General features: G+C 40.6%; 1 protein-coding gene across 9 annotated transcripts in view; it reads left to right on the top strand.

Annotated features, from left to right (window-relative positions):
• Positions 1-26,291, top strand: part of FAM172A (family with sequence similarity 172 member A) — a 525,562-nt gene that overhangs the window by 226,966 nt on the left and 272,305 nt on the right. For all 9 annotated transcript variants that reach the window (XR_008847615.1, XR_008847616.1, XM_056538171.1 and 6 more), the window contains exon 7: positions 2,419-2,640. Coding sequence is in view for 7 of the 9 variants with exons in the window: in XM_056538171.1 (XP_056394146.1) it covers positions 2,419-2,640 (222 nt within the window). In the remaining 2 variants the exon portion in view is untranslated. The remainder of the gene's footprint in view (positions 1-2,418; positions 2,641-26,291) is intronic.

The following is a 26,291-nucleotide window of genomic DNA, read 5'->3' on the forward strand; positions in this document are numbered from 1 at the left end:
AGTTGTGCTGGAGAAGCAATTTTCACATGCAGTACGGATTCTGATTATTTATGTCTTCTATAATAGATGTCACATGACTCTGGCTCTAAGGAACATTGATTTTGCGGTGTTCCACCCATGTCTGACTCCATGCATACATACACAATTAATAAAGCTGTTGAAATGAATACAGCCAATTGCACTTTGTTACCAGAAGTTATTACTAAAAAGAAAAACTAGAGACTGATTCTTCGTTCTTTACTTTACTACTTTTTGTATACATTTAGGAGAAATTTATTATTTGCACAGATTTCTGCGCAATGTTTGTTGCGCACATCACTTTTTGGAAATTGAAAACAAATCACAAGAACCCCCTGGATAGTGCAAAAAATGCAGAATAGCTCACACACATTCCTACACCAGCTTGGTCACTGGTGTATATTTGTGCAAAATTAATTTTTGCAAAAGTGATAATTTTTATCACGCCATCCAGTTCACCTGCTAACCACGTTCCCTGCAAGTGATCAACAAGAAAAGTGAAGAAGCCAGCGCATGCAACAACAAAAGTACTCCACTTACAGTAGACTCAACATACAATGGTCTTTTCTGGACCATTGTAACCTGAAACCAGACTCAACATACAATGCTATGGACAGTCCAGATCTGTCAGGAAGAACTGACCAATCAGAGTGGGCATTTTACTGGTAAAACCATTCCTAAAGTGCATGCACTGACTGGCTGTCTGGTAGCGCCCCCTGCAGTACAGGTAGTTACTACATATTCTGTACTACTCTATACCTGTGCCATGGATAGCTGCTCCTTTGGACACCAGGTGGGGTCAGCTCCATTTTACTTTTTTTGGGACACTTTTGTGTACTGTGCAGGACCCTGAAGAAGCTCCTGTCCTTTACATAGACAGTGATTACAGCTCCCAGCAGATCTTTCTTACTTTTATATGTAAGGACCAGCTTTATCTGTATTAGTTATCTACTTAGTCGTCTTTAATCCTCACTTTTACCTATTTTTGGATTACATTTTGGGACTTCAGAACCAATTACCAAGTTTCCATATTATGTTATGGTCGCAACATACAATGGTTTCAACATACTATGTTTGTCCTGGAACCGATTAATATTGTAACTTAAGGGACCACTGTAGATGATAATTTCTGTACAAGTCAATGCACAAAAAAAAAAATAGCCCAACAATTTTACAGGTGCACGTCAGTTAATAAATCCCCCCCTCTGTGTCTGTTTTATTGTCATTTATCGTGTCTGTTTTATTGTCATTTATCGAAAACTAACTGAAAGAAGCCTATATTGTTATCAGTCTTGAAAAGAATTCTCAGAAATTGATGGAAACTTGATGTAAGCTGAAGTTGTCCTTTTGTAAAATTGAATAATTTCTGAAAAATTAATTGTAACATGGCAGCCCACATGGCTACAAAAATAGCTGACACAGAAAAACTGAAAAATTCCAATTTCTATGTAAAAGAACAGAAATGTCTTAACTGCATATTTTTGAGAATTGCTTGTTGTAGCTTAATATGTTTGCAGTGTGCGGGGGGGGGGGGGGGGGGGGGGGGGCGTGAGATTACAAGAAGGATAACAGCAGTTTGCCTACAGGTTCCAGCCACATCTCCGCATGACCACCATTGAAGTACTTTTTGACATTTGCTCTACAATGTACAGAATCTCAATATTATTCTGGCTTCTTTTCCACACCTCCTTTTTTGTTAGTTAAGAACTCATGTATTCATATCTACAGCATAGGGGAAGAGTCTAATCGCAGGGGTCTGGCCTCTGGGACCCCTTAAAATCTTGAAATCCGGCATCAGAGTCTCAAAGGAGACATAAATTGTGCATCCTCGCTGTCACATCATTCACTTTCTATGGAGTCGTTTATAATACTCAAGTGTTGTACTTTTTTCTGTCAGCTCCATGGACAATGAATGGAGTGGTGGCACACATTTTCACTTACATCTTCATTCCGAGGTCCAGCTTGGGTGCCTATTCCCTATCCAGTGACCGATTTCAATCCTCTTCTGCTGAGTCACACTTCTTTTATGGTAAACCATGTGCCCCAGTTCAGGAAAGAACAAAAAGTGTCTAAAACACACAATAAATGTGTTGCAAGTCACATAGGCCCAATATTTGGCACAATTTGAGACAGACTTCTGGCACATTTGGATTAGTAAATGGGCCCTATGGGTAGCAAATTGCAAGTGTCCATACAGACATATTGAAATGATTGTAATCATTTCGGAAAGTGTAAGCATGTAGTATTCTGCAGTCAAATGCTTATGCATGTGTTTTTACCCAACTGAGAATGGAATGGACTGAGCAATTGTAATACTGAATTTATGGTTCGATATATTAGACTGCATGGTGGTGAGCAGATCACATAGCTTATATAACCCACTTTCTCATTTCATTACAGGAGGGCTATGCAGTAATTGTGCTCAATCCAAACGAAAACTACATAGAAGTGGAGAAAAGCAAACCCCTGGCACAGCAACAGTCTCCAGACAGCACTGATGAGCCTGCAGAGAAGAGGGAGCGGAAAGAAAGGATCCTAAAAGATAACAAGAAGAGGAGAGACTTTTATGAGAAATACAGAAACCCCCAAAAAGAAAAGGAGACTATGCAATTGTATATAAGAGTAAGTAATATGATACCAATAACTTTTGCTTAGTGTTTCCATACAAATAATAAATAATCACAAATAATATTCATCAATAGGCTATGACGGCAGTATATGATCGGTGCAGGCATGTCTGTGGGAATCGCCACAAATAGCCCCTTAGTTTTTACCAGGCGCTATTATGCTTTCTTCTATGCATTGTATGCATGGGGTGACCCAAGACTCGAGGACAACTCCGAAATGCCACCCTCATAAACTCACTACAGTGAAAAAAATTAGGTTAAGTGAAAATGCATACGTCCGTAATCCTCCCAATATCAGCTGAGTTCGCTCTCATACTTCTTTGACCTCTATATATATATTTAACCCCCCAGACCGGACCCTCAAATGAATTCAGAACTGGACAAGAACACAAAATTAACACAGACCCCTTATAGAAGTCCAGATCTCTGACAAAGCCTCTGAATTAAATTTACACCCCAAACTGGACCCTAAATAAATTCAGACCCCTGACTAAACCCTAAAATAAATTGATACCCTAGTTTTTGTTAAACAGTGTGTCTCCAGCTGTTGCAAACTACAACTCTCAACATGCCTTTGACTGTCTGGGCATTCTGGGAGTTTTGCAACAGCTGGTGACACAAGGTTTGGTAGATTCCCTAGACTAGGCCATAAAGATATTCAGACCCCAGATAATACCACAAAATTTAATTCAGACCATAGACTAGACTACCCCCTAAATAAAATCATGCCCCAGACTGGACCCTAATAAATGAAGACACCAGACCTCATAAATACATACTTCTTACAGCTAAGGCCGGGTTCACATCACGATTCGTACCTCCAAGGTACGCATACAATGGCAAATATTCCTGTGGGGGAGATTTATCAAAACCTGTCCAGAGAAATAGTTGCTGAATTGCCCATAACAACCACTCATATCGCTTCTTTCATTTTTGGAAAGGCCTCTGGAAAAGTGATCTGATTGGTTGCTATGGGCAACTTAGCAACTTTAACTCTGGACAGGTTTTAATAAATCTCCACCTGTATGCTACAGAGAAAATTACTTCATGTGGAGCATACAGCAGCTCAAAAGTACTGGAAGGATTAAGATTTTTTAAATAGAAGTAAGTTACAAATCTGTTTAACTTACTGGCACCAGTTGATTAAAATTTTTTTTTTATAATTTTTCCACTAGAGTACCCCTTTAAAGGGATACTCTGGAGAGAAAAATGTTTTCAAATCAATTGATGCCAGAAAGTTTTTGTAAATTACAGATTTGTAAATTGCTTCTTTAAAGAAAATCTTAAACTTCAGCTGCTGTATGTTCCAGAGAACGTTGTGTAGTTCTTTCCAGTCTGATCACAGTGCTCTCTGCTGACACCTCTGTTTGTGTCAGGAACTGTCTGGAGCAGGAGAGGTTTGCTATGAAGATTTGCTCATGCTCTGAACAGTTCTTGACACAGACATAAGTGGCAGCAGAGAGCACTGTGGTCAGACTTGAAATACCTACACAACTTCCTCTGGAGCATACAGCTGTCCTGGGAGGATTAAGATTTTTAAATAGAATTAATTTACAAATCTGTATAAATCTCTGGTACCAGTTGATTTGAAAACTTTTTGATTCCTATTGTGTCCAGACCTTTACTGATCACATCTCATGACATGTGAGAAGTTAAAAGTGGCTCCAGAAAGTTAAACAGATTTGTAAATTACTTCTATTAAAAAAATATTAATCCTTCCAATAATTATCAGCTGCTGAAATTGAGTTGTTCTTTTCTTTCTGGCAACAGTGCCCCCCGCTGACATCTCTGCTTGTCTTGGGAACTTGCTTAATTTTGTGGAGCCAGTTGATATATATCAAAAAAAGTTTTTTCCTGGATAACCCCTTTAAAATGTAGTTGCTTCTGCCTGCATTTGGACTAGAAAGTAGAAATAGCTGAAAGGGTGCAGATATAAAGTGCATTAAAGGGGCAGGCAGAGCAACCCGATTTTTTATATTTATTTTAGAGAAAATAGAGTGGTACATAAATCATGCAGCGTGAATGGTGTTATAGGCGCTCTGCTGCTCTAGCCTGCAGAGTCTGGCCAGAGTTTCAGATCACCGAACAGATGGCAAGGAGGCAGGTAAGGGCCCTTCCACCGTCCAATCAACTGATTAGGACCCGCGATTTTGCAGCGGATGTCCTGATCAGCTTCGCTGAGCTAACCGACAGTGTTAACTCCCACATTTAGACACCGTAATCAACTTTGATCACGGCGTCTAAAGGGTTAATTCCAGGCAGCCCGATCAGCGATGTCCAGCATAACCTAGGGGTCCTGGCTGCTGATTTGACTTTACAAAAAATCTGTAATTAAGACCAATTTGTCTTGGGGAACTAAACTTTTTATAGATGGACAATTTGCATAAGAGAGAGTTAATAATTGTTGGCTAGCATAGTTGAGTCTAAAAAGTGGGGCGGCCATTTAGACAACATCTACAATTGTGGGAAAGAAAAGTTGGCCTTGCTGGGTTTTATAGGGATATTCCAGCTCTTAAAAATTGACCTCTGAGACTCCCTAAGATGTCGAGAACAGATCCCCTATCTCAGTCATGCGTGCTATTCCTTCTCTACGGAAGTGCTGAGATATTATTTTTTTTTATAAGAGCCAAGGAACGTGCTCTAGAATCACCCAGAGTGCAAGAAAGAGTGCAAATGTGTTACACTAAAAAAAACGTGCACAAAGGATGTGGTCTATCGCAAGCCTTTCTCCGATAGGAGAGAGGCCCCCCAACAAACCTTACCCTTCGCCTCCGGACCAAAAGGTACCTGCAAGGTTCCAGGTTCGATGTCCCTTTTCGTCGAAGCTACTAAGGGACCACAAAAGCTCCTGGCATCCCCCTTGGCATTAGCCAAGGTATCTGCCCGCAGAGCCGATAACGGTTGGTACCCTGCCAAAGCAAGAGTACCCAGGGTATTTGCAGGGAGGTGCGGAACCTAATGGCCACACACACCTCCCCTAGACCACCAGGAGGGACACCCAGAAGGGCTACCGCATCCTGACAAATCCTGTGAACACACAACACGCAAAAAGTGACACAGTGAGACAAAAATAAATAAATAAGTGAATGTGTGCAGATATACTGCCCAGACATCCGGCCGGATCTATAAAAATTTCTCTGATCCTAGCCAGAAGGCCGGGAATCAAGAGGTGAGTGCCACAAGGTGAAGAGATTATGGTGCCCGTGCTTCCACTCAGTGAGCCAGTACACCCAGTGAGTTTCGGCACCTCGGGGTCACCACTCCCCGAGGCACAAAAGTACCTCGGCTCTAGACCCTCTCAGCCTCATGGCGAGACCCGGAGGAAGCAGGTCACATGGGGGCAGCCGTCAGGCTGATTCCTCAGAACCAGCCCCGGAACGCCCCGGTACACCTGCTCCCTACCATGCAGCACCCACCCCACCAGTCCCACACTGGTGTCGGCTGCCACCAGCATGAAACTGATAAGAACAGATACTACACTTGATCTTAGCCAAAAGGATGGAAGTGCTGAGATGCCAGAGCGCTCTACTCTGGTATCCTTGACGCTACCATAGACAATGAATGAAGCGCCTGCTGACCCACTGCTCCATTTAGTGGGGGAGATTGTGGATCCTGTTTTCATGATTGCCTGGGGTCTCACAGGCTGGACCCCTTGTGATAACGCACTTTTCCCCTATCCTATGGGTAGGGGATACATTTTTAAGGGCTGAAATACCTCTGTAATGTACCGTATTTGTTATTTTACGGTTTCTGGGAGCTCCCTTCTTATATTAAAATAAACCTGGTACATCCACGGGAGCAAAATTATGGGGGCACTGAGAAAGATGGTGATGGTTTGGTATATGACAGTCAGTAATAAAGCCTGGGCACATTTTGAACAGTGAGGGCAACTGTAAACAATGTTTCATTTGAAATGATTTTAGTTGCATGAGTAAAATATTTTTATGATCTTAGTGTATTTTCTGTTGATGAAAGAATCCTGTTCTAATTTGAATGCATGTACAGTGCAAATAGTTTTGTGAATGCATAGGATTAAGTGTGTTCAGAGTTGTTTTCACAAAGATCAAGGTTAAAATCCCAGCTCAGACCGCCACAGTGTACACCTTGCACCAATTAACTGAAAAACATTGCCTTTCTGACACATGATATGTAGGCCCCATTGTTTCAGAAAGTCTTATGTAGGTTAAGTGAATGGCTATAAATTGTCAGCTTTCATCTGTATTTGCCATGGCCTTACATTGACAAACACATTGAAACTACTGATTTTATTCAGGCGATTCATTTTATGATCAAAATACCACAACAGGATTCTCAGCAGGTTAGCCCATAGCCACTAATAGGGTAGTTAACCTGTAATTGAAATGATTAATTCTCAATAATTAGGTGTGTTAATGTAAAAATGGCTCCATATCTAAAACCACATTGTTTGCTTTCAACTTTTAATGTTTTTTTACATTTACTATAGCGTTAGTTAGACAATTCTTTGAAGAGCGGCAGTAAATATATTTTGTATACACTTGTAAAATTTTTGTGGACATAGGAACTATACTGTTTTCTAATCTAAAGTAGCAAATTTCCCAATTTATCATGTTTTAGCGGTGTGGAAGGTGGTATGGAAAAAGTTCAACATCTGGACCTGGTAACAAAAGTATCACCTCTGACCCTATTGAGGTTCAGCCACCCAGTGCTTTCCATGTGTCTGAAACATATCACATCGGTTTATTTCAGCACATTTATTTGGAAAACCAAAAGAGAGGTTGCAGAAGAGGGTAATACACTAGTGTTACATGGGGTGTTAGACAATTTAATCGGTGGACAGAGAATGTATATGTATTGGATGATATTTTATTGTGAATGGTCTACAGAAATATGAAGCTACGATACAGTATTAGTATCACTTTTTTTTTATAGAGACTGTAAATGCTTTCTCAGGAGAGAACAGAAAACTTTGGTTTGTGAAACACCATCCCCACCTATGATATTATACGGGTACCCTGCCTTTGCTTTGTCCTGCTGTAGCTCTGTGAACCTTTGCACCTTTGTAACGCTAGCACCATGGGATTGTAGTAGACCTTCTACTCCAGGAGCTATAGTACAGCAGTGGGCACGCACATTGTGACACGACATGTGACCTGTTTGTTCATGCTCTTCACTTTAGCCTGTAATATGATTCTTATAAACACATGTGATAATAATAATAATATGTAAAATAAGTATGATTTCCGAAATGATCTCCTGACATAGAAAATGCTTTATATAAGAATTTATCTTACTAGCATAAAATCATAACTTTGTGACCCTAACTAACTTTAATGAAGCATTCTGGTTATTTTATTTATTTTTTTAAGTTTTATTCAGATTTTAGAAATAAAAGTTATTCTTTTGTATAATAAAAGGTAAAGTGTTTAGGTGTATTCGCTGATTTGAATTAGCCAATGAATTGAAGGGGCAATTTTTTGAGACAAGACCGAGACTAGGAAGTGCTCAGTAAAGGGGATTGGGCACCATTTTTTCTTATCCCAGCCTGGCTATGTTTAAAAGCTAATTGCAATGCATTTGCACATATTTTTTATTTATTTATTTCCTAAATGCAAAATGAAGCAATTTCCTAAATAATCTGCACTAAAAATGCCCTACTGTTTAGCTACTACTTAGAGAAAAAGAAGTCTGTCAGTCTGTCTGCTCTCTCATTGTTAGATATAGCAGCAGGGAGATGGAGTAAGGTTACACAGCAGCAGTATGGAGAAAAGTGAGAGGGTAGCTACCACAGGCTGTAGGTAGGGAGGAGATCAGACACAAATCAGTTTGCAGGTAAGATTTACATAGACTATGTACAAGTGTGGAGATGAATTTTAATAAAGACCTATAGAAATGGGGCAAAACAAGAATAAAATATGTTTCAAAAGTGTCCTGTGGTCCGTTTAAAAATTTTCATTGGTAAGTTATTATATCATTTTGTAGCCTTGGGTGCCCCCTGAGGCTGTTATATTTGTAATACTTTGCAGATTTTGATGTAATTTTATTATTCAAATTCTTATGTGTGTGGGTCTGATACAGTCTTGTAATACTGTACATGATATGTATTCACATTTCTACATTTATTTTATCTTGTCCCTAGTGGACGGTCCTACCCATCTTTTATAATATACGTTTCCTAATGAACTCACCAATTAGAAGTGATGACTCCAAGCACTCCAGTCTATGCAGAGCTTGTCATTATTTTAGTGTAACTTACGTTTTGTACAGTTTTATATGGCAAGCAATGTATGTCTGTTCTGGTCCTTAATCCTCAGGCATTTAGGATTTATATATGTGGCCAACTCCATGGGCAATTTGTCTGGCACTATATGGTTTCGTTGTTTGACATAACTATTTGTCTCTTCTCCCAGACTGAAGGGAAGCTCTCCTCCCTCTGATAGAGAAGATTTCAGTCCTTCTATTGAAAGCATCTGAACTCCTTCACCACATCTTCACACTGTGCTCGTCTGTTAATCTTGACAAAAGAAAACCCAGCACAAAGCACATACACCCAGTTATAATGAGCAGCAAGTGCAAAATGATCTCAGGGCCTGGCAATATGCTTAAGCAAAATATAATTATATTTTCACAGCCGCACTATTCAGCCATTCATTCAATGAACCAAAATTACAGCGGATTAATGATCTATGCCACCAGCATTTCAATGCACCTGGGAGAGCCACTTACAAAAGGCCTAATTCCACCTTTGCTGTTTAGTGTATTACCCCCCACGAGCTGATGCTTCCCCAGATACAATGTACATATACCTGCACCTGTTCCTTCCATACCATCTGATTGCCCATCTCGCCTTTCTCTCTGCAGTTATTTTTTGTTTCCTAGTTCATACTTTAGATTTTTTTTTCTTTTTCTAAGCTGCCTGGCTTTGCACCATCTGTAAAAAAAAAATTATGTTTAAAGAAAGAAAAGAAAATATCTTGAACACATAAAGTGCAGTGTGGTGTGAGACCCTAAGGCAGCACAGGGATTAAGCATAATACAAGTATATTCAGCATAACTAGTCATGGATCATAAAAGATATATGGGGGAAAAAACACAGGGCAAAGTAATGCTCGTAGCTGATCTGGTAGGAAGAGTTTATCAGTGAAACTGAGCTCCGACACCGTTATTGAGCCTTGAATAAACGGCCTTCTTTATCACCTCAGGTTTTAGGATGCAAAGCTAAAAAGGGATCATTGAATCATTATTTGAACCTAGTTTGCTGAAACGAAAAGCAATAAAAATATATGTTTAGCAAATAAAAAACACATTTCCACACTAACCTTCCTGTTACAACCGGATGAAGTGACTATTAATATTATCCCCTCCCCACCCCGGTAGATTGATTGATTTTCAGCCCTGTAAGTTGTTAGGCTGAAGCGGTGGAGGACGTGTGTTTGACTAATGTGGCTGTGGTTGGAGTTAAGTGTAATTGACCACAGGATGCATATTCCTGGCCTAAATTATTTTCTCCTTCAGCGCTCTCAAAACTCTGCTAATCTGAGCAATAAACTTCAGTCATAAAGTTTCTTTTTCTTTGCCATGGGAAGCTGACTAAAATCACAACTCTGACCTTTCATTTACTAGGCATTTCTCCACATTTCCCCCCTCCCTGTGCTTCCACTTTAACAGATTTACAACAAAAATATATACAGGTCCAATAAAGCGGCCACATTTACCTGCAGTACTTAAGGTGATAACATGTAACTTACAGTTTACGATAAGCAGTTTTCATATCCCTGTCTTTTTTACTTTTGCACAGCCGGGTGACTGGAATTCTTTAGTTATTGCTTATCAACAGATGAGATTCAGTCCATTACTTTCAACTATTCTACCACCTGGTCAGATAGTAGGATTGTACTTTTGGATAGAGAGCAATTGTTTGTACATATAACATCATACATGCATACATAACTTTGCACTTAAAGGGGTATTCCAGGAATTATTTTTATTTGACTATGCTACAGGGGCTGTAAAGTTAGTGTAGTTCATAATATGGTGTCTGTACCTGAGTGTGACGGTTTTCTCACAATTCTTCTGTGATTTTCACCCCAATATTTATTTTTAACAGCATACAAAATGACTGCTGTCTCAGATTTTTCCCAGCTTGCAATGTGGCTGAGACCTGACTCACTAGTCAGCTGATGACTGGGAACCTGTCTGCTTCAATGGGTGGAGCGATCGCTTGGTGGGAGAGAGATCAATCTGCAACTAATGCAACAGCTATAGGCACCCTGATTGAAAACCTCAGGTCTTTGAATGGATGCAGCTCATTTATGTTTCAATGGGTGGGGTGGCTGATGTGTGGGAGGGAGGAAAATGGAATTGTGGGATTTGTAGTCAAAGAGGAAATACAAGGAGAAAAGTCAGAGGAAATACAAGTTCACAAAAAGCTAGCCACAGTGTTATGGTAATCTCACAATATAGCCATTTAGCCCCAAGACAAGCGCAGATCCTTCCTAAGTATGTCCATTACTGCCTGCCAGGTACATACTAAAATCACCTTATGCTGGATAACCCCTTTAAGTTATCATTTCAATAGAAAAAAATTTTAGACAGATAATGTAGGTTCTGGAAAGTGAAAGTGAAAAAAAAACATAGAAACATAGAATGTGTTGGCAAATAAGAACCATTTGGCCCATCTAGGCTGCCCAATAAAAAAAAATCAGCAGAATGATTAGTTACGCCTACATAATATTGTATGCAGAACCATTCACTGCTAGTAGACACTATTCATACTATTAAATCCTTATGTGCAGTTAAAAAATATTTGCAGTGTATGTGTAAATATATATAAGTACTGGGTTTGGACCCCTTTCTGCCCCCATTCTTCTTGGCATACTTTCTACACTGTACTGGAAACCTTCCTCACGCCAGGCTGTGTGAGCATGCTAGGAGTTGTAGTTTTGCAACAGCTAAAGGCAACACATTGCTTTACAAACTCTCCAGCTCTTGCAAAACTACAACTTCCAGCATGCTCAAACAGCCAAAGTTTTCTCTGACTCTTGAATGACAAAGAAGATAAGACATTCAGAAGTCTGTGAAAGCTTAATGACACACATACTGAGAGCTATGTTGATAAGCATCCAGCTTTACTAGGAACAGATAGAAAATGTATGTATAAAAACTAATGTGCAGTGATTTGCAGACTGCCAGGCTGCTCCCAAACTCAGTGCAGATGACCACAGTGAGGGAGAGAGATGGACACGCCTCCTCCATAAGGCAATGTGGATCCTAGACACTTACAAATTATATGTACCTGATTTTTTATTTTTTACAGTATGACAGGTATATTTTAAGCCAAATTTTGACCCTGCCATCTTAATGCCACAGGTAAAACTTAGACTCATGAGACCAGGCAAAGTTCTTCCAGTTTTTCACTGTCCAAGAGTAAATTGTAGCCTTAGTTTCCTGTGCTGCTTATTGAATCTTTCCTTTTTTTTTTGGGGGGGGGGGGGGGGGGGGCATTCTCTGTTAATCTCTGTAGAGCTAGTTGTGCCTGAAAATCTCAGTTGATTTGCAGTTTCTAAATCTCCTTTCTTTAAAATTGTAATGCTTTTGTTGAAGTTCAGCAAGTTGTTCTGACCCCATCTACATGCCTAAATGCATTGAGTTGCTGCCATGTGATTGGCTGATTAGCTATTTGTGTTTAAAAAGACAAGCAATCAAACAGATGTAACTAATAAAGTAGCCAGTGAATGTATATGCAAAGTCTTTTATGGGGCAGAGGTATGACATGTGTGTCCTTTTGGCATACGTCTGGAAGGATTCCATCTGGTTTTATAAATTGTAGTAGCTTATGTTTACCTAAAGAACAGATGACGTGAAAAAAAAACCTAAAAAATGTACTGTTTTATATTTTTGTGTATTTGTTATATTGAAATCTAGTGGCAAATGTATCCAAATGTAAGCAGGAAATATTGAGCCAAAGGGAAAACCTACATCTAAAATGATGTTATGCAATGATATAGCTATACAGTAGTATACATTATGTGATGGGTCAGTTTAAGCATCTGAAAAAATAATACAGTAGCATTTGTCTGCAGTATGTTTCCCCCCCCCCCCCCCCCTCTAAATAGCAATGTTGTATACATTTGTATAAGCTCTGAGCACGGTGTGATCTTACACTCAAAGAGAGTATTTTCAAAGAGACTGAGTCAGTGTTAAAAATCTGGTGCATTCTTCAACTGTCTAGTTGACATTGTGCAACTATTACACAGTTTTTGATTATCCCCACCATTGTTTTTCTTTTGATTAAATAAAATATACACTTGTTTCTGGACAGATAAAGATGTCTATACATATCTGATAGCTGTCAGCTGAATGTGTATACATAGGGTGATATGCAAAAAGAAACACACCAGGAGCACTCTATGTACCGTTATTTCAGTGATGAAGAAAAGGTGAGCAGCCAGATAGCACACTCACCTTTTGGTGCCATGCTCTGGGCACAACACAATCGTGTGCCTTGTAATGTTAACGACGCAGGACGTAAATGCACACAATGGGTAGGTGGTACTTAAGGCACCAGGACGTACATTTATGTCCTATACATAACCGCAAGCATCGGAGCAATGCTTGGGTCATGCACGGCAGGTCCCGGCTGCTGATAGCAGCCAGGGACCCTCCGGTAATGGCCGACATCCGCGATTGGGCAGATGTCCACCATTAACCCCTCAGATGCCATGATCAATACAGATCACGGCAGCTGCGGCAGTGCGGTCACTAAAATGGATGGTAGGATCGCCTGCAGCGCTGCCTTGGCGATCCGATCATCCAGAACGGCAGACTGAGTTCCCCTCACCTGGCTCTGCTGCCTTCTATGGGTCGTCTCCTCTGGTCTGAGATCGAGCAGACCAGAGAAGAAGATGACCGATAATACTGATCAGTGCTATGTCCTATACATAGCACTGAACAGTATTAGCAATCGAATGATTGTTATAAATAGTCCACATAGGGGACTATTAAAGTGTAAAAAAAAAAAAAAAAAAAAGTAAGAGAAATGTGAAAAATCTCCTCCCCCAATAAAAACGTAAATTGTCAGTTTTTCCCCATTTTACCCCCAAAAAGTGTATTTTTTTTATGAACATATTTGGTATCGACGCATGTGTAAATATCCGAATTATTAAAATATAATGTTAATTATCCCATATGGTGAACGACGTGAACATAAGAAAAGAAAAAATTTTAAATTGCTGTTTTTTTTATAACATTTTATTCCAAATAAAATTAATAAAAATGTATTAAAAGTTTAATATATGCAAATGGGGAATAAAAAAATTACAGTTCAAGGCGGAAAAAATGAGCCCTCATAGCTCTGCTTATACAGAAAAATGAAAAAGTTCTAGGTCAGCAAAATAGAGGGATTTTAAACGCACTAATTTGGTTAAAAAGTTTGTGATTTTTTTAAGCTGTATAATAATACTAATTAATCATGGGTATCATCGTATTGACCCACAGAATAAAGAAAACAGGTCTATTTTACCATAAAGTGTACAGCATGAAAACGAAATATAAAAGATGATTTTTAGATAGCAATGAGGAAAAAACGAAAACGTAAAAAATAAAATTATAAAAGTGTCTTTACTCTGGTGAAAAACTTTTTTTTTTTTTAAATCAACTGGTGCCAGAAAAATAAACAGATTTGTAAATTACTTCTATTAAAAAATCGTAATCCTTCCAGTACTTATTAACTGCTAAATACTACAGAGGGAATTATTTTCATTTTGGAACACAGAGCTCTCTGCTGACATCTCTGTCCATTTTAAGAACTGTCCAGAGTAGGAGAAAATCCTTATAGAAAATATATGCTGCTCTGGACAGTTTCTAAAATGGACAGAGATGTCAGCACTGTGTTATAAAAATAAAAGAATTTCCTCTATAGTATTCAGCAGCTAATAAGTAAGTTCTTCTCAAGAACAGAAAGATCAGGCAGTTAAGTCAGCATGCTCTACCTATTTCTCTTTTCGTGACGGGAGGCCACCATGGAGTTACACAGTCGACAAGTGCCCCCGATACTGACAGGTTTAGCTGAAAAAAACACACTAATACTCGCCAAAAAGTATTTGACAGTTCTTTAGTCATTTGCTAAAATTGCACAGCATTACATTTTGCTAAAGCGGGCTATTCTTCCAAGACAGAGTACTCTTCAGGGAGGGCAGTATTGAGGAAGGCCAACAAGATGACTGCTGCCCTAGTCATATCTGTCAATGTTTGTTTGCCATTGACAATCTTATAAAGACATATTTTGTTATTTAACAAGCCAAATTGCCCTGAAAAGCAAAGCAGACTCTTAGTCTGTAAAGGAGTGAATTATTTCCCAATCTCAGATTGAGATAAATGTTCCAGAGTAGAGGTCCCCAACTATTTATAGCTTGTAAGCTACTTACATATTTAACTGATGGAACGAACACTGACTATTAAAGTGAAGAAGGGTATAAAATCTTCTTATCTTGTTTTATTAGCCAGTGATACAGGTTTTAACCATTCTATGACATCCCTGCTACAGTCATGGCCGTAGATTTTGGCACCCCTGAAATATTTCAAGAAAATGAAGTGTTTCTCAAAAAAAAGGATTGCAGTAAAACATGTTTTGCGATACATATGTTCATTCCCTTTGTGTGTATTGGAACTAAACCAAAAAAGGAGGACAAAAAGCAAATTGGACATAATGTCACACCAAACTCCAAAAATGGGCTGGACAAAATTATCAGCACCCTTTTAAAATTGTGGAAAAATAAGATTGTTTCAAGCATGTGATGCTCCTTTGAACTCACCTGGGGCAAGTAACAGGTGTGGGCAATATAAAAATATTCTTTACGTTGTGTGCCTGTGTGCCACACTAAGCATGGACAACAGAAAGAGGAGAAGAGAACTGTCTGAGGACTTGAGAACCAAAATTTTCGAAAAATATCAAAAATCTCAAGGTTACAAGTCCATATCCAGAGATCTAGATTTGTCTTTGTCCACAGTGCGCAACATTATCAAGACGTTTGCAACCCATGGCACTGTAGCAAATCTCCCTGGGCGTGGACAGAAGAGAAAAATTGATGAAAGGTTTCAAAGCAGGATAATCCGGATGGGGGATAAGCAGCCCCAAACAAGTTCCAAAGATATTCAAGCTGTCCTGCAGGCTCGGGGAGTATCAGTGTCAGCGCGAACTATCTATCTACATTTAAATGAAATTAAACACTATAGCAGGTGACCCAGGAGGACCCCACTGCTGACAAAGAGACATAAAAAAAGCAAGACTATATTTTGCCAAAATGAACTTGAGTTAGCCACAGTTCTTCTGGGAAGATGTCTTGTTGACAGAAGAGACCCGCGATAAGGCTTTTTGGTTAAGCACATCATTCTACTGTTTACTGAAAATGGAATGAGGCCTACAAAGAAAAGAACACAGTACCTACAGTGAAATATGGTGGAGGTTCAATGATGTTTTGGGGTTGTTTTGCTGCCTCTGGAACAGGGTGCCTTGAATGTGTGCAAGGCATCATGAAATCTGAGGATTACCAACGGATTTTGGATTGCACTGCACAGCCCAGTGTCAGAAAGCTGGGTTTGTGTCTGAGATCTTGGGTCTTCCAGCAGGACAAACATATGTCAAAAAGCACCCAGAAATGGAGGGCAACAAAGCGCTGGAGAGTTCTGAAGTGGCAACAATGAGTCCAGATCTAAATCCCTTTGAACACCTGTGGAGAGATCTTAAAATTGCTGTTGGGAAAAGGCGCCCTTCCAATAAGAGAGACCTGGAGCAGTTTGCAAAGGGAGAGTGGCCCAACATTCCTTCTGAGAGGTGCCAATAATTTTGTCCAGCCCATTTTTGGAGTTTGGTGTGACATTATGTCCAATTTGCTTCTTTTCCTCCCATTTTTTGTGTAGTTCCAATACACACAAAGGGAATAAACATGTGTATAGCAAAACATGTATTACTGCAATCCTTTTCTGTGAGAAATACTTCATTTTATAGAAAAATTTCAGGGATGCCAACATTTATGGCCATGACTGTATATCTAGTGCACAATTGTATCTGTGGCTGACAAAAGATGAGAAACTACACTGCTCAAAAAAATAAAGGGAACACTTAAACAACGCAATGTAACTCCAAGTCAATCACACTTCTGTGAAATCACACTGTCCACTCAGGAAGCAACACTGATTGGCAATCAATTTCACATGCTGTTGTGCAAATGGAACAGACAACAGGTGGAAATTAGCAAGACACCACCAATAAAGCAGTGGTTCTGCAGGTGGTGACCACAGACCACTTCTCAGTTCCTATGCTTCCTGGCTAATGTTTTGGTCACTTTTGAATGCTGGCGGTGCTTTCACTCTAGTGGTAGCATGAAACTGAGTCTACATCCCACACAAGTGGCTCAGGTAGTGCAGCCCATCCAGAATGGCACATCAATGCGAGCTGTGGCAAGAAGGTTTGCTATATCTGTCAGCATATTGTCCAGAGCATGGAAGCGCTACCAGGAGACAGGCCAGTACATCAGGAGACATGGAGGAGGCCGTAGGAAGCAGGAACGCTACCTCCGCCTTTGTGCAAGGAGAAGTAGGAAGAGCACTGCCAGAGCCCTGCAAAATGACCTTCAGCATGCCACAAAATGTGCATGTGTCCACTCAAACAGTCAGAAACAGACTCCATGAGGGTGGTATGAGGGCCCGACATCCACAGGTGGGGGTTGTGCTTACAGCCCAACTCCGTGCAGTATGTTTGGCATTTGCCAGAGAACACCAAGATTGGCAAATTCGTAACTGATGCCCTGTGCTCTTCACAGTTGAAAGCAGATTCACACTGAGCACATGTGACAAACGTGACAGAGTCTGGAGATGCTGTGGAGAACGTTCGGCTGCCTGCAACATCCTCCCGCATTACCAGTTTGGTGGTGGGTCAGTAATGGTGTGGGATAGCATTTCTTTGGGGGGCCGCACAGCCCTCCATGTGCTTGCCAGAGGTAGCCTGACTGCCATTAGGTACCAAGATGACATCCTCAGACCCCTTGTGAGACCATATGCTGGTGCGGTTGGCCCTGGGTTCCTCCTAATGCATGACAATGCTAGACCTCATGTGGCTGGAGTGTGTCAGCAGTTCCTGCAAGATGAAGGCATTGGTGCTGTGGACTGGCCCGCCCGTTCCCCAGACCTGAATCCGATTATGCACCTCTGGGACATCATGTCTCGTTTCAGCCACCAACACCATGTTGCACCCCAGAATGGCCAGGGGTTGGCGGATGCTTTAATCCAGGTCTGGGAGGCTCCGGAGACCATCTGCCACCTCATCAGGTGCATGCCCAGGTGTTGTAGGGAGGTCATACAGGCACGTGGAGGCCACACACACTACTGAGCCTCATTTTGACTTAACGACATTACATCAAAATTGGATCAGCCTGTAGTGTGGTTTTCCACTTTGATTTTGAGTGTGACTCCATATCCAGACCTCCACGGGTTGATAAATTTGATTTCCATTGATAATTTTTGTTTGATTTTGTTGTCCGCACATTCAGCTATGTAAAAACAAAAGTATTTCATACGTTTAGTTCATTAATTCAGATCTAGGATGTGTTAGTGTTCCCTTAAATTTTTTTGAGCAGTGTACCTTTTTTTTATTATTACCCCAGATGTACAAGTCCTTAATTTAACTTACAGCTACGTGAGCTTATGCATGTCAATGTTATCATCTAACATATCACTTGGAAAGATCAAAAGATTAACTCCAGGTGGTATTTTCATGTAAAATAACACTTTTCTAAAAATTACAAGACTATTTAAAGAGTTCTATTTTCTGAAACATATTTGTAAGAAAGTGAATGAAAGCAATGATTAAAGTTTATTGTACCTGCATTGTGGAATATACGCTGAATTCTGCCGCTCTGTTGGCGAGGGAGCTGTTTCATTTCCCCACAGATCTCATTTTTTGTCATCTCCGCTGACTGCCAAACTGTGTACACATTATGGTGGTGATTTTGTTATGTGCACACCTGTCCAATGAAAACTGGATGGAGACCACCAACTCCTCTCACAAAGAGTGCAGATGGTTAAAACATCTGGTTGCTTTCATACAGAATGAACACACAAAGGAAACCTTCCTTACCTCCTTAGTACTAATAAATGGATGAATTTTGAAGATGTTAGAATTTTGGAGATACGTCCTCAGCTAAAACTAAAAGCATGCATATTACTGGAACTTTATGTACCTTTACGTAGTAATAGGGCATAATGTGTGAACCATGGGAGGAGTGCGCTCAGTAGACAAGAACATTTACTAAATATATAAACGTGTGTGTGTATATATACATACATATATGTGTGTGTGTGTGTCCCTTTTGTCTTTTTTTTTCTATATTAAAGGGGTACTCCGGTGGAAAACTTTTTTTTTTCTTTTTTTTTTAAATCAACTGGTGCCAGAAAGTTAAACAGATTTGTAAATTACTTCTATTAAAAAATCTTAATTCTTCCAGTACTTATTAGCTGCTGAATACTTGTTATGATTCGGCAGGCAGGAGGTGGATCCTCTGTGTCAGCGAGGGATTGGCGTGGACCGTACCGGAGGACCGGTTCTAAGTTGCTACTGGTATTCACCAGAGCCCGCTGCAAAGCCGGAGCGGAGTGCTCGGCGTAACAGTACCCCCCCCCCCCCTTAGGTCTCCCCCTCTTTTTGTCTGCTTGTCCCTTCATACGAGACAAGGCCATTGGGAGCGACTCTTGAGTTTCCTTCTGGATGATAGAGAAGTCCTGGATAACTTCATCAACGGCAGGCAATCCAGAAAAATTGGGAATGGGGAGGGGGGGGCAGAGGGTGAAGCTTGCCACGGGGCAGAGTGTTACCAGGAAGGGGGCTATGAGGAGGCAAAATCTCAGCTTGCTTTTTGCTGAAAATATCCTGGTAAGCCTTGGGAGGGGCCGGATCTACTGTTATGATTCGGCAGGCAGGAGGTGGATCCTCTGTGTCAGCGAGGAATTGGCGTGGACCGCACCGGTGGACCGGTTCTAAGTTGCTACTGGCATTCACCAGAGCCCGCACCGCAAAGCGGGATGGTCTTGCTGCAGCGGTAGCAACCAGGTCGTATCCACCGGTAACGGTTCAACCTCGCTGACTGCTGAGAGTGGCGTGGGACAGGAGGACTAGACAGAGGCGAGGTCAGACGTAGCAGAAGGTCAAGGCAGGCGGCAAGGTTCGTAGTCAAGGGTAACGGCAGAAGGTCTGGTAACACTGGTAAGGCAATCACAGGAACGCTTTCACTAGGCACAAGGCAACAAGATCCGGCAATGCAGGGAAAGGGAAGTGAGGTAATATAGGCCTGAAGCAGGTGAGCTAATTACACTAATTGGGCCAGGCACCAATTAGCGGTGCACTAGCCCTTTAAATCTTAGAGAGCTGGCGCGCGCGCGCCCTAGAGAGCGGAGCCGCGTGCGCCAGGATGTGACAGCCGGGATCCGGGACAGGTAAGTAGATTGGGATGCGATCTGCGACCGGGGCGCTGCAGAGAGGAGAATGCCGCAAGCGCTCCGGGGATGAGCAGGTACCCGGAGCGCTCGGCGTAACAATACTACAGAAGAAATTATTTTCTTTTTGGAACAAAGTGCTCTCTGCTGACATCACGAGCACAGTGCTCTCTGCTGACATCTCTGTCCAGAGCAGCATATGTTTGCTATGGGGATTTTCTCCTACTCTGCTGACATCTCTGTCCATTTTAAGAACTGTCCAGAGAGCACTGTGCTCGTGATTCACCAGAGAGCTCTGTGTTCCAAAAAGAAAATAAATTCCTCTGTAGTATTCAGCAGCTAATAAGTATTAAGATTTTTTTAATAGAAGTAATTTACAAATCTGTTTAACTTTCTGGCACCAGTTGATTTAAAAAAAAAAAAAATGCCGGACTCTTTTTTGTTTGTACCTAGGTGTATATATGAATTGATAAGTGCCATACTATTGATGTCCAATTAAGTTGGTGGTTTATACTCTTTTATGGTATGTGTTGTTGGTATGATATGTGGCTTGCGCTCTTCCTTTTAGATGTAATGCCATCGTCTGCTGGTCACCTGCTCCCCTCGGCTTATTACTGTCATATGCTCTTGGGATGTGGTCATTTTCCATAGTCATAAACATGTGGATAATCACTGGTTTGTTGTTTGTGATCTCTGGTGGCTTCTGTCTTGTTCTCTCTGTTATGTTGGGTAAGGAATTGAATTGTGATGGAAATACTGAAGTGCCAGAAATCTTGTGAGGGAGAGAAAAGCAGAAAACAAGGGGGTGCTCTCGTTTGTATTGTATATCTATCTGGTGTGAGCCCTCCTCACACCTAAGTGATATACTAACTTCTCGGATACCCTGACATTCGGCTCTTGTAAGTCCAAATAGCCCGGTAGTTGGTGGTAGGATGAGGTAGGAATGATAATGAGCTGCTGCACTCAGGCCAGTACTGGACTCCCTTGGGAACCAGTAGAAATGCACAGGGTATAGGAAGGAAAAAACTGGTCTAGGAGGCGCTGCTCAAGGTAGCTCACAAAACGAAGACAAAGGCCAGCACAGGACAACAATTTTATTTCTGGAAATACGGGCAACGCGTTTTGGCACGCTTACAGTGCCTTCCTCAGGTCCAACAATATGTAACTACAAGAACAAATAAAAGAATATGCAAATTGCCAGTAATCAATTTAAGAACATATAGCTATAGATGTAAAAAATGCACATATGTACATATAACTGTAAGTTATTGGCACCCTTAACTTAATATTTGGTTGCACACCCTTTGGAAAAAATAACTGAAATCAGTCGCTTCCTATAACCATCAATGAGCTTCTTACACCTCTCAGCCGGAATGTTGGACCACTCTTACTTTGCAAAATGCTCAAGGTCTCTCTTATTGGAAGGGCGCCTTTTCCCAACAGCAAAGTTAAGATCTCTCCACAGGTGTTCAATGGGATTTAGATCTGGACTCATTGCTGGCCACTTCAGAACTCTCCAGTGCTTTGTTGCCATCCATTTCTGGGTGCTTTTTGACGTATGTTTGGGGTCATTGTTCTGCTGGAAGACCCAAGATCTCGGACGCAAACCCAGCTTTCTGACACTGGGCTGTACAGTGTGACCAAAAATTTGTTGGTAATCCTCAGATTTCATGATGCTTTGCACACATTCGAGGTACCCAGTGCCAGAGGCAGCAAAACAACCCCAAAACATCATTGAACCTCTACCATATTTCAGTGTAGGTACTGTATATAATCTAAGAAAATCACCAATTAGGCTCTAGATATATTAAGACTCAATTAATATCAATATACAGTGATATACACAGTAAAATTGTTATGGGATAGGGAAAATGCGTGCAGGTGAGTATCTACACTAGAGACCCTATCTATCTAGGCTACTGGTAGTGATGTTTGGCCGACGTCACACGGGGGCGAAGTCGTGACATCATGATACTCCGGCCCCGTGGTCGCCGCCCGGCTGTTTGTGAGCTGGCACCGCGGCGTGCAGCTCAAACAGGTGGGTGGCGAATACAAGATTGCGGGGCCCCCAGCGGCGGGACCCCCGCGGTGAGACATCTTATCCCCTATTCTTTGGATAGGGGATAAGCTGTCTTAGAGCCAGAGTACCCCTTTTATCCTAGCCCCAACTTGCTCGATTTAACATACACTAGAGCACTGTACCATATCACTTGGTCCAGCCTTCTTACTTAACATCACATAAATTCTAGTATATACGCATTACATGTGCGCATTACTGTTCTACATGTGCTATCTTTCGCATTCTATGTGCACATCACTTCTATTATGCCCCATTTCGCAATTGCAGCTCAGCATCCCCGACTTCCTGGCAACGCTCCCCCAACCACAAGTGTCGTATCGGCATATTGTATGACTTATGCGCATGCTGCCAGAACACCGCTCTCACAGGATTCCCTACCAGGTATTCCTATCCACCTCATGCTTTTTACCCTCGGAGTGTCTTTATCCCCGTGTTGCCTCTCGCAATTTCATCTTTCCACAACCTCTTATTTCAGCACTCCTATTCTAAAGATCTACATTGGATTGGTAAGTGTCAAACTCTGCACTCTGTCTGCATATACAAATCTGCTTTCCTTCTACTAACACAGTGGGCTAAATTTTGTTTATCTGCCACTGTATATTTACCCTAAATCGCAATACCTGTACTTAAGTATACTTTACCTAACCTACATGAATATAGCTGCATAAATGTATACTTAACCCTGAATTGCGCTTATCCAACTGTATACAAACAGTTACATATCGCACTTACTAACTTTTTTGGACCCAAATATAAAACTTGTGGTCATGTGATCATATATTTTATATAATACTAATTTTGTGCAACACGATCAACTTTGTTCTGACATTTGCTACATACACATTAGCATCCAATTGTACGCAGATATATACATTTGTATGTTTTTATGTCAATCATGCTTCTATAACATATTTTATTCTTCTTAGTGCTGCTTTTATCTTTATTTTTATATGTACGTATATGCATTTTTTTTATGTCTATAGCTATATGTTCTTAACCCCTTAAGGACTAAGCGTCTTTCGGTTTTTGCATTTTCATTTTTTCCTCATCACCTTCTAAAAATCATAACTCTTTCAATTTTGCACATAAAATTCAATATCATGGCTTATTTTTTGCGCTACCAATTCTACTTTGCAGTGACATTAGTTATTTTTGCCAGCAAATCTACGCCGAAACGGGAAAAAAATTTATTGTTCGACAAAATTGAAGAAAAAATTTCATTTTGTAACTTCTGGGGGCTTCCATTTCTAGGCAGTGCATTTTATGGTAAAAATGACACCTTATCTTTATTCTGTAGGTCTATACGGTTACAATGATACCCTACTTATATAGGTTTGAATTTGTTGACTTCTGAAAAAAATCATAACTACATGCAGGAAAATTTATTTGTAAAAAAATTCTCATCTTCTGACCCCTATAACTTTTTAATTTTTCTGTGTACAGGCTGGTATGAGGCTTTTATCGGTAACATTTTTGTATTGATCAGGCTTTTTGATCACTTTTAATTAATTTTTTTCATGATATAATAAGTGACCAAAAATACGCTATTTTGGACTTTGGAATTTTTTTGCGCATACGCCATTGACTGTGCAGTTTAATTAATGATATATTTTTATAGTTCGGACATTTCCGCACGTGGCGATACCACATATGTTTATTTTTATTTACACAGGTTTTTTTTTTATGGGAAAAGGGGGGTGATTCAAACTTTTATTAGGGAAGGGGTTAAATGACCTTTATTAACTTCACTTTTTTTGCAGTGTTATAGCTCTTATACGGGGCTATAACACTGCACACACTGATCTTTTACACTGATCCCTGCAAAGCCATAGCTTTGCATGGATCAGCGTAATAGGGGGTTGATTGCACAAGCCTGTAGCCTGTAGCAATCAAACGCCAATCGGATGTGACGGAGCAAGGTAAGGGGACCTCCGCTCGCATTCTAGCTGATTGGGACAGTCGCGATCGTCCCGATCAGCCCGACTGAGCTGCCGGGAAGCTTTTACTTTCGTTTTAGACGCGGCTATCAACTTTGATCGCTGCGTCTGAAGGGTAATAGTGCACAGCACAACGATGCATTAATAGTGCACGGCACAACGATCAGTGCCGCATTAGCCCAGGGTCCCGGCTATCATTAGCCACCGGGACCGACCCGGTATGATGCGGGGTCACAGCATGACCCAGTTTTAAATACCGGGACTGGGCGCAGAGTGTACAGGTACGCCCTGCGTCCTTAAGAGGTTGAATTGACTACTGACAATTTGAATATTCTTTTACTTGTTCTTGTAGCTACATATTGCTGGACCTGAGGAAGGCGCCGTAAGCGTGCAGAAACATGTTGTCCGTATTTCCCGAAATAAAATTATTGTTGTCCTGTGCTGGCCTGTGTGTGTGTTCTGTGAGCTACCTTGAGCAGCTCCTCCTACGTTTTTTTTTTTTCCTCCCTATACCCTGTCAAGTGCCAGAAGTGATACCAGAACAATTGTGTGCTGGGAAACTTTACTTTTCATCTAAAGTGAAAGAACAAAATGCAAAATCCCCTTGTATGTGTTATAATTCCATATTCCGTATATATATTTTTAATCCGCTTTCGATTACTATTAATTGTTAAAGTGTTCTGTTTATACAGATGGCCTAGTAATCCTAAAATTTGCACCCAAATCTCCACACCTACATTACTGCCATAATACATTAGTGTCTAAATCCTGTATTATTAAAGATTTATTGTTTATCACTTATAGTCATATTTTGGCTATGTTACTCATCAATGCATGGAATATTGTTTAACTATTTCATGTCTTTGTTAATTGTAATATTCTACTCCAAAAGCAATTGGAGTCCAACTACATATTATGCAATGCTTTTGCAGTTTACTAATATATTATTGTGTAAGGCTCAGAGGTATACTTTAATAGTACTTCCCAATGTATACATCCAACCCAATTTATGCTTAAACAACAGTCTTTTAGACATTAGTTTGGCTAGTGTGCATCTGCATATTTTTTCCTAGTGGGTGCTGATGGGAGACTTATTCCACTTTATATTACTATATGGTTTGAAATATTGGATTCAGTCAGAGGTATATGTCAGGAGATCATCCCACTATAGATCATTGTCAACCTATACTTTTATACATATAGAGGTTGGTACACACAGTCCTTGTCTGTATGCCATTTTAGAGGCCATTTGGAAACTCTGTAGAGATGCTGGTAAGTATATATTCTGATTTACATAAAGAAACAAAGTTTTCCCTTTAAAACTTTCTATAAATGGGTTGTCTGGTTTAACAACTTTATTTTTATATACCATATTGTGAAATTGTGGGTTGAGTCTCCCAGATGTGGGACCCTTATGTGCTTCTCTGAATGACGACTCCAAACCATGTGGTAAAGTGAAAATTTTAGCCTGTCCACTATTACAATAAATTGCAAGACGATCCCTTTAAAGGGGTTATCCACCATAAGGTGATTTTAGTACATACCTGCCAGACAGTAATGGACATGCTTAGGAAGGATCCGCGCTTGTCTTTGGGTTAAATGGCTATGTTGTGAGATTACCATAAAGCTGTGGCTATCTTTTTGTGAACTGGCGATTTCCTGTTGAAGTTTTCTCTTTTACTACAAAACCCATAATTCCACTATTCTCCCTCCTACACATCAGCCACCCCACCCATTGAACCACAAACAAGCTTAAGTCCATGTAAAAGAGCAGTGCTTTCTAACCACGGTTTCTCCAGCTGTTGCAAATTCCCTGTGGTCACTCCACTCACAGAAGCAGAACAGGCTCCTTGTCATCACCTGATTAGTGATGTCAGGTCTCGGCCGCACTGCATCCTGGGAAGGACCCGAGACAGGAGTCATTTAGTATTATGTTAAAAATGAACATCCAGAGCACAGATCACATAAGAATGCGCGACCAGCCATTAGAGACCGGTACAGACACTATATTATGAACTACACTAACTTTACAGCCCCTGTAGCATAGTCAAATAAAAAAAAATCCTGGAATACCCCTTTAACCCAAAAACCCCAGTATAGCACTTCTTCTTTACCAAAGAAAACTGACCCAGTTATCAGCCTGTCACCATTATGCTTCGTGAGTGA

Source organism: Hyla sarda, chromosome 1 (genome assembly GCF_029499605.1).
Source record: "Hyla sarda isolate aHylSar1 chromosome 1, aHylSar1.hap1, whole genome shotgun sequence".
Classification (NCBI taxonomy): domain Eukaryota; kingdom Metazoa; phylum Chordata; class Amphibia; order Anura; family Hylidae; genus Hyla; species Hyla sarda.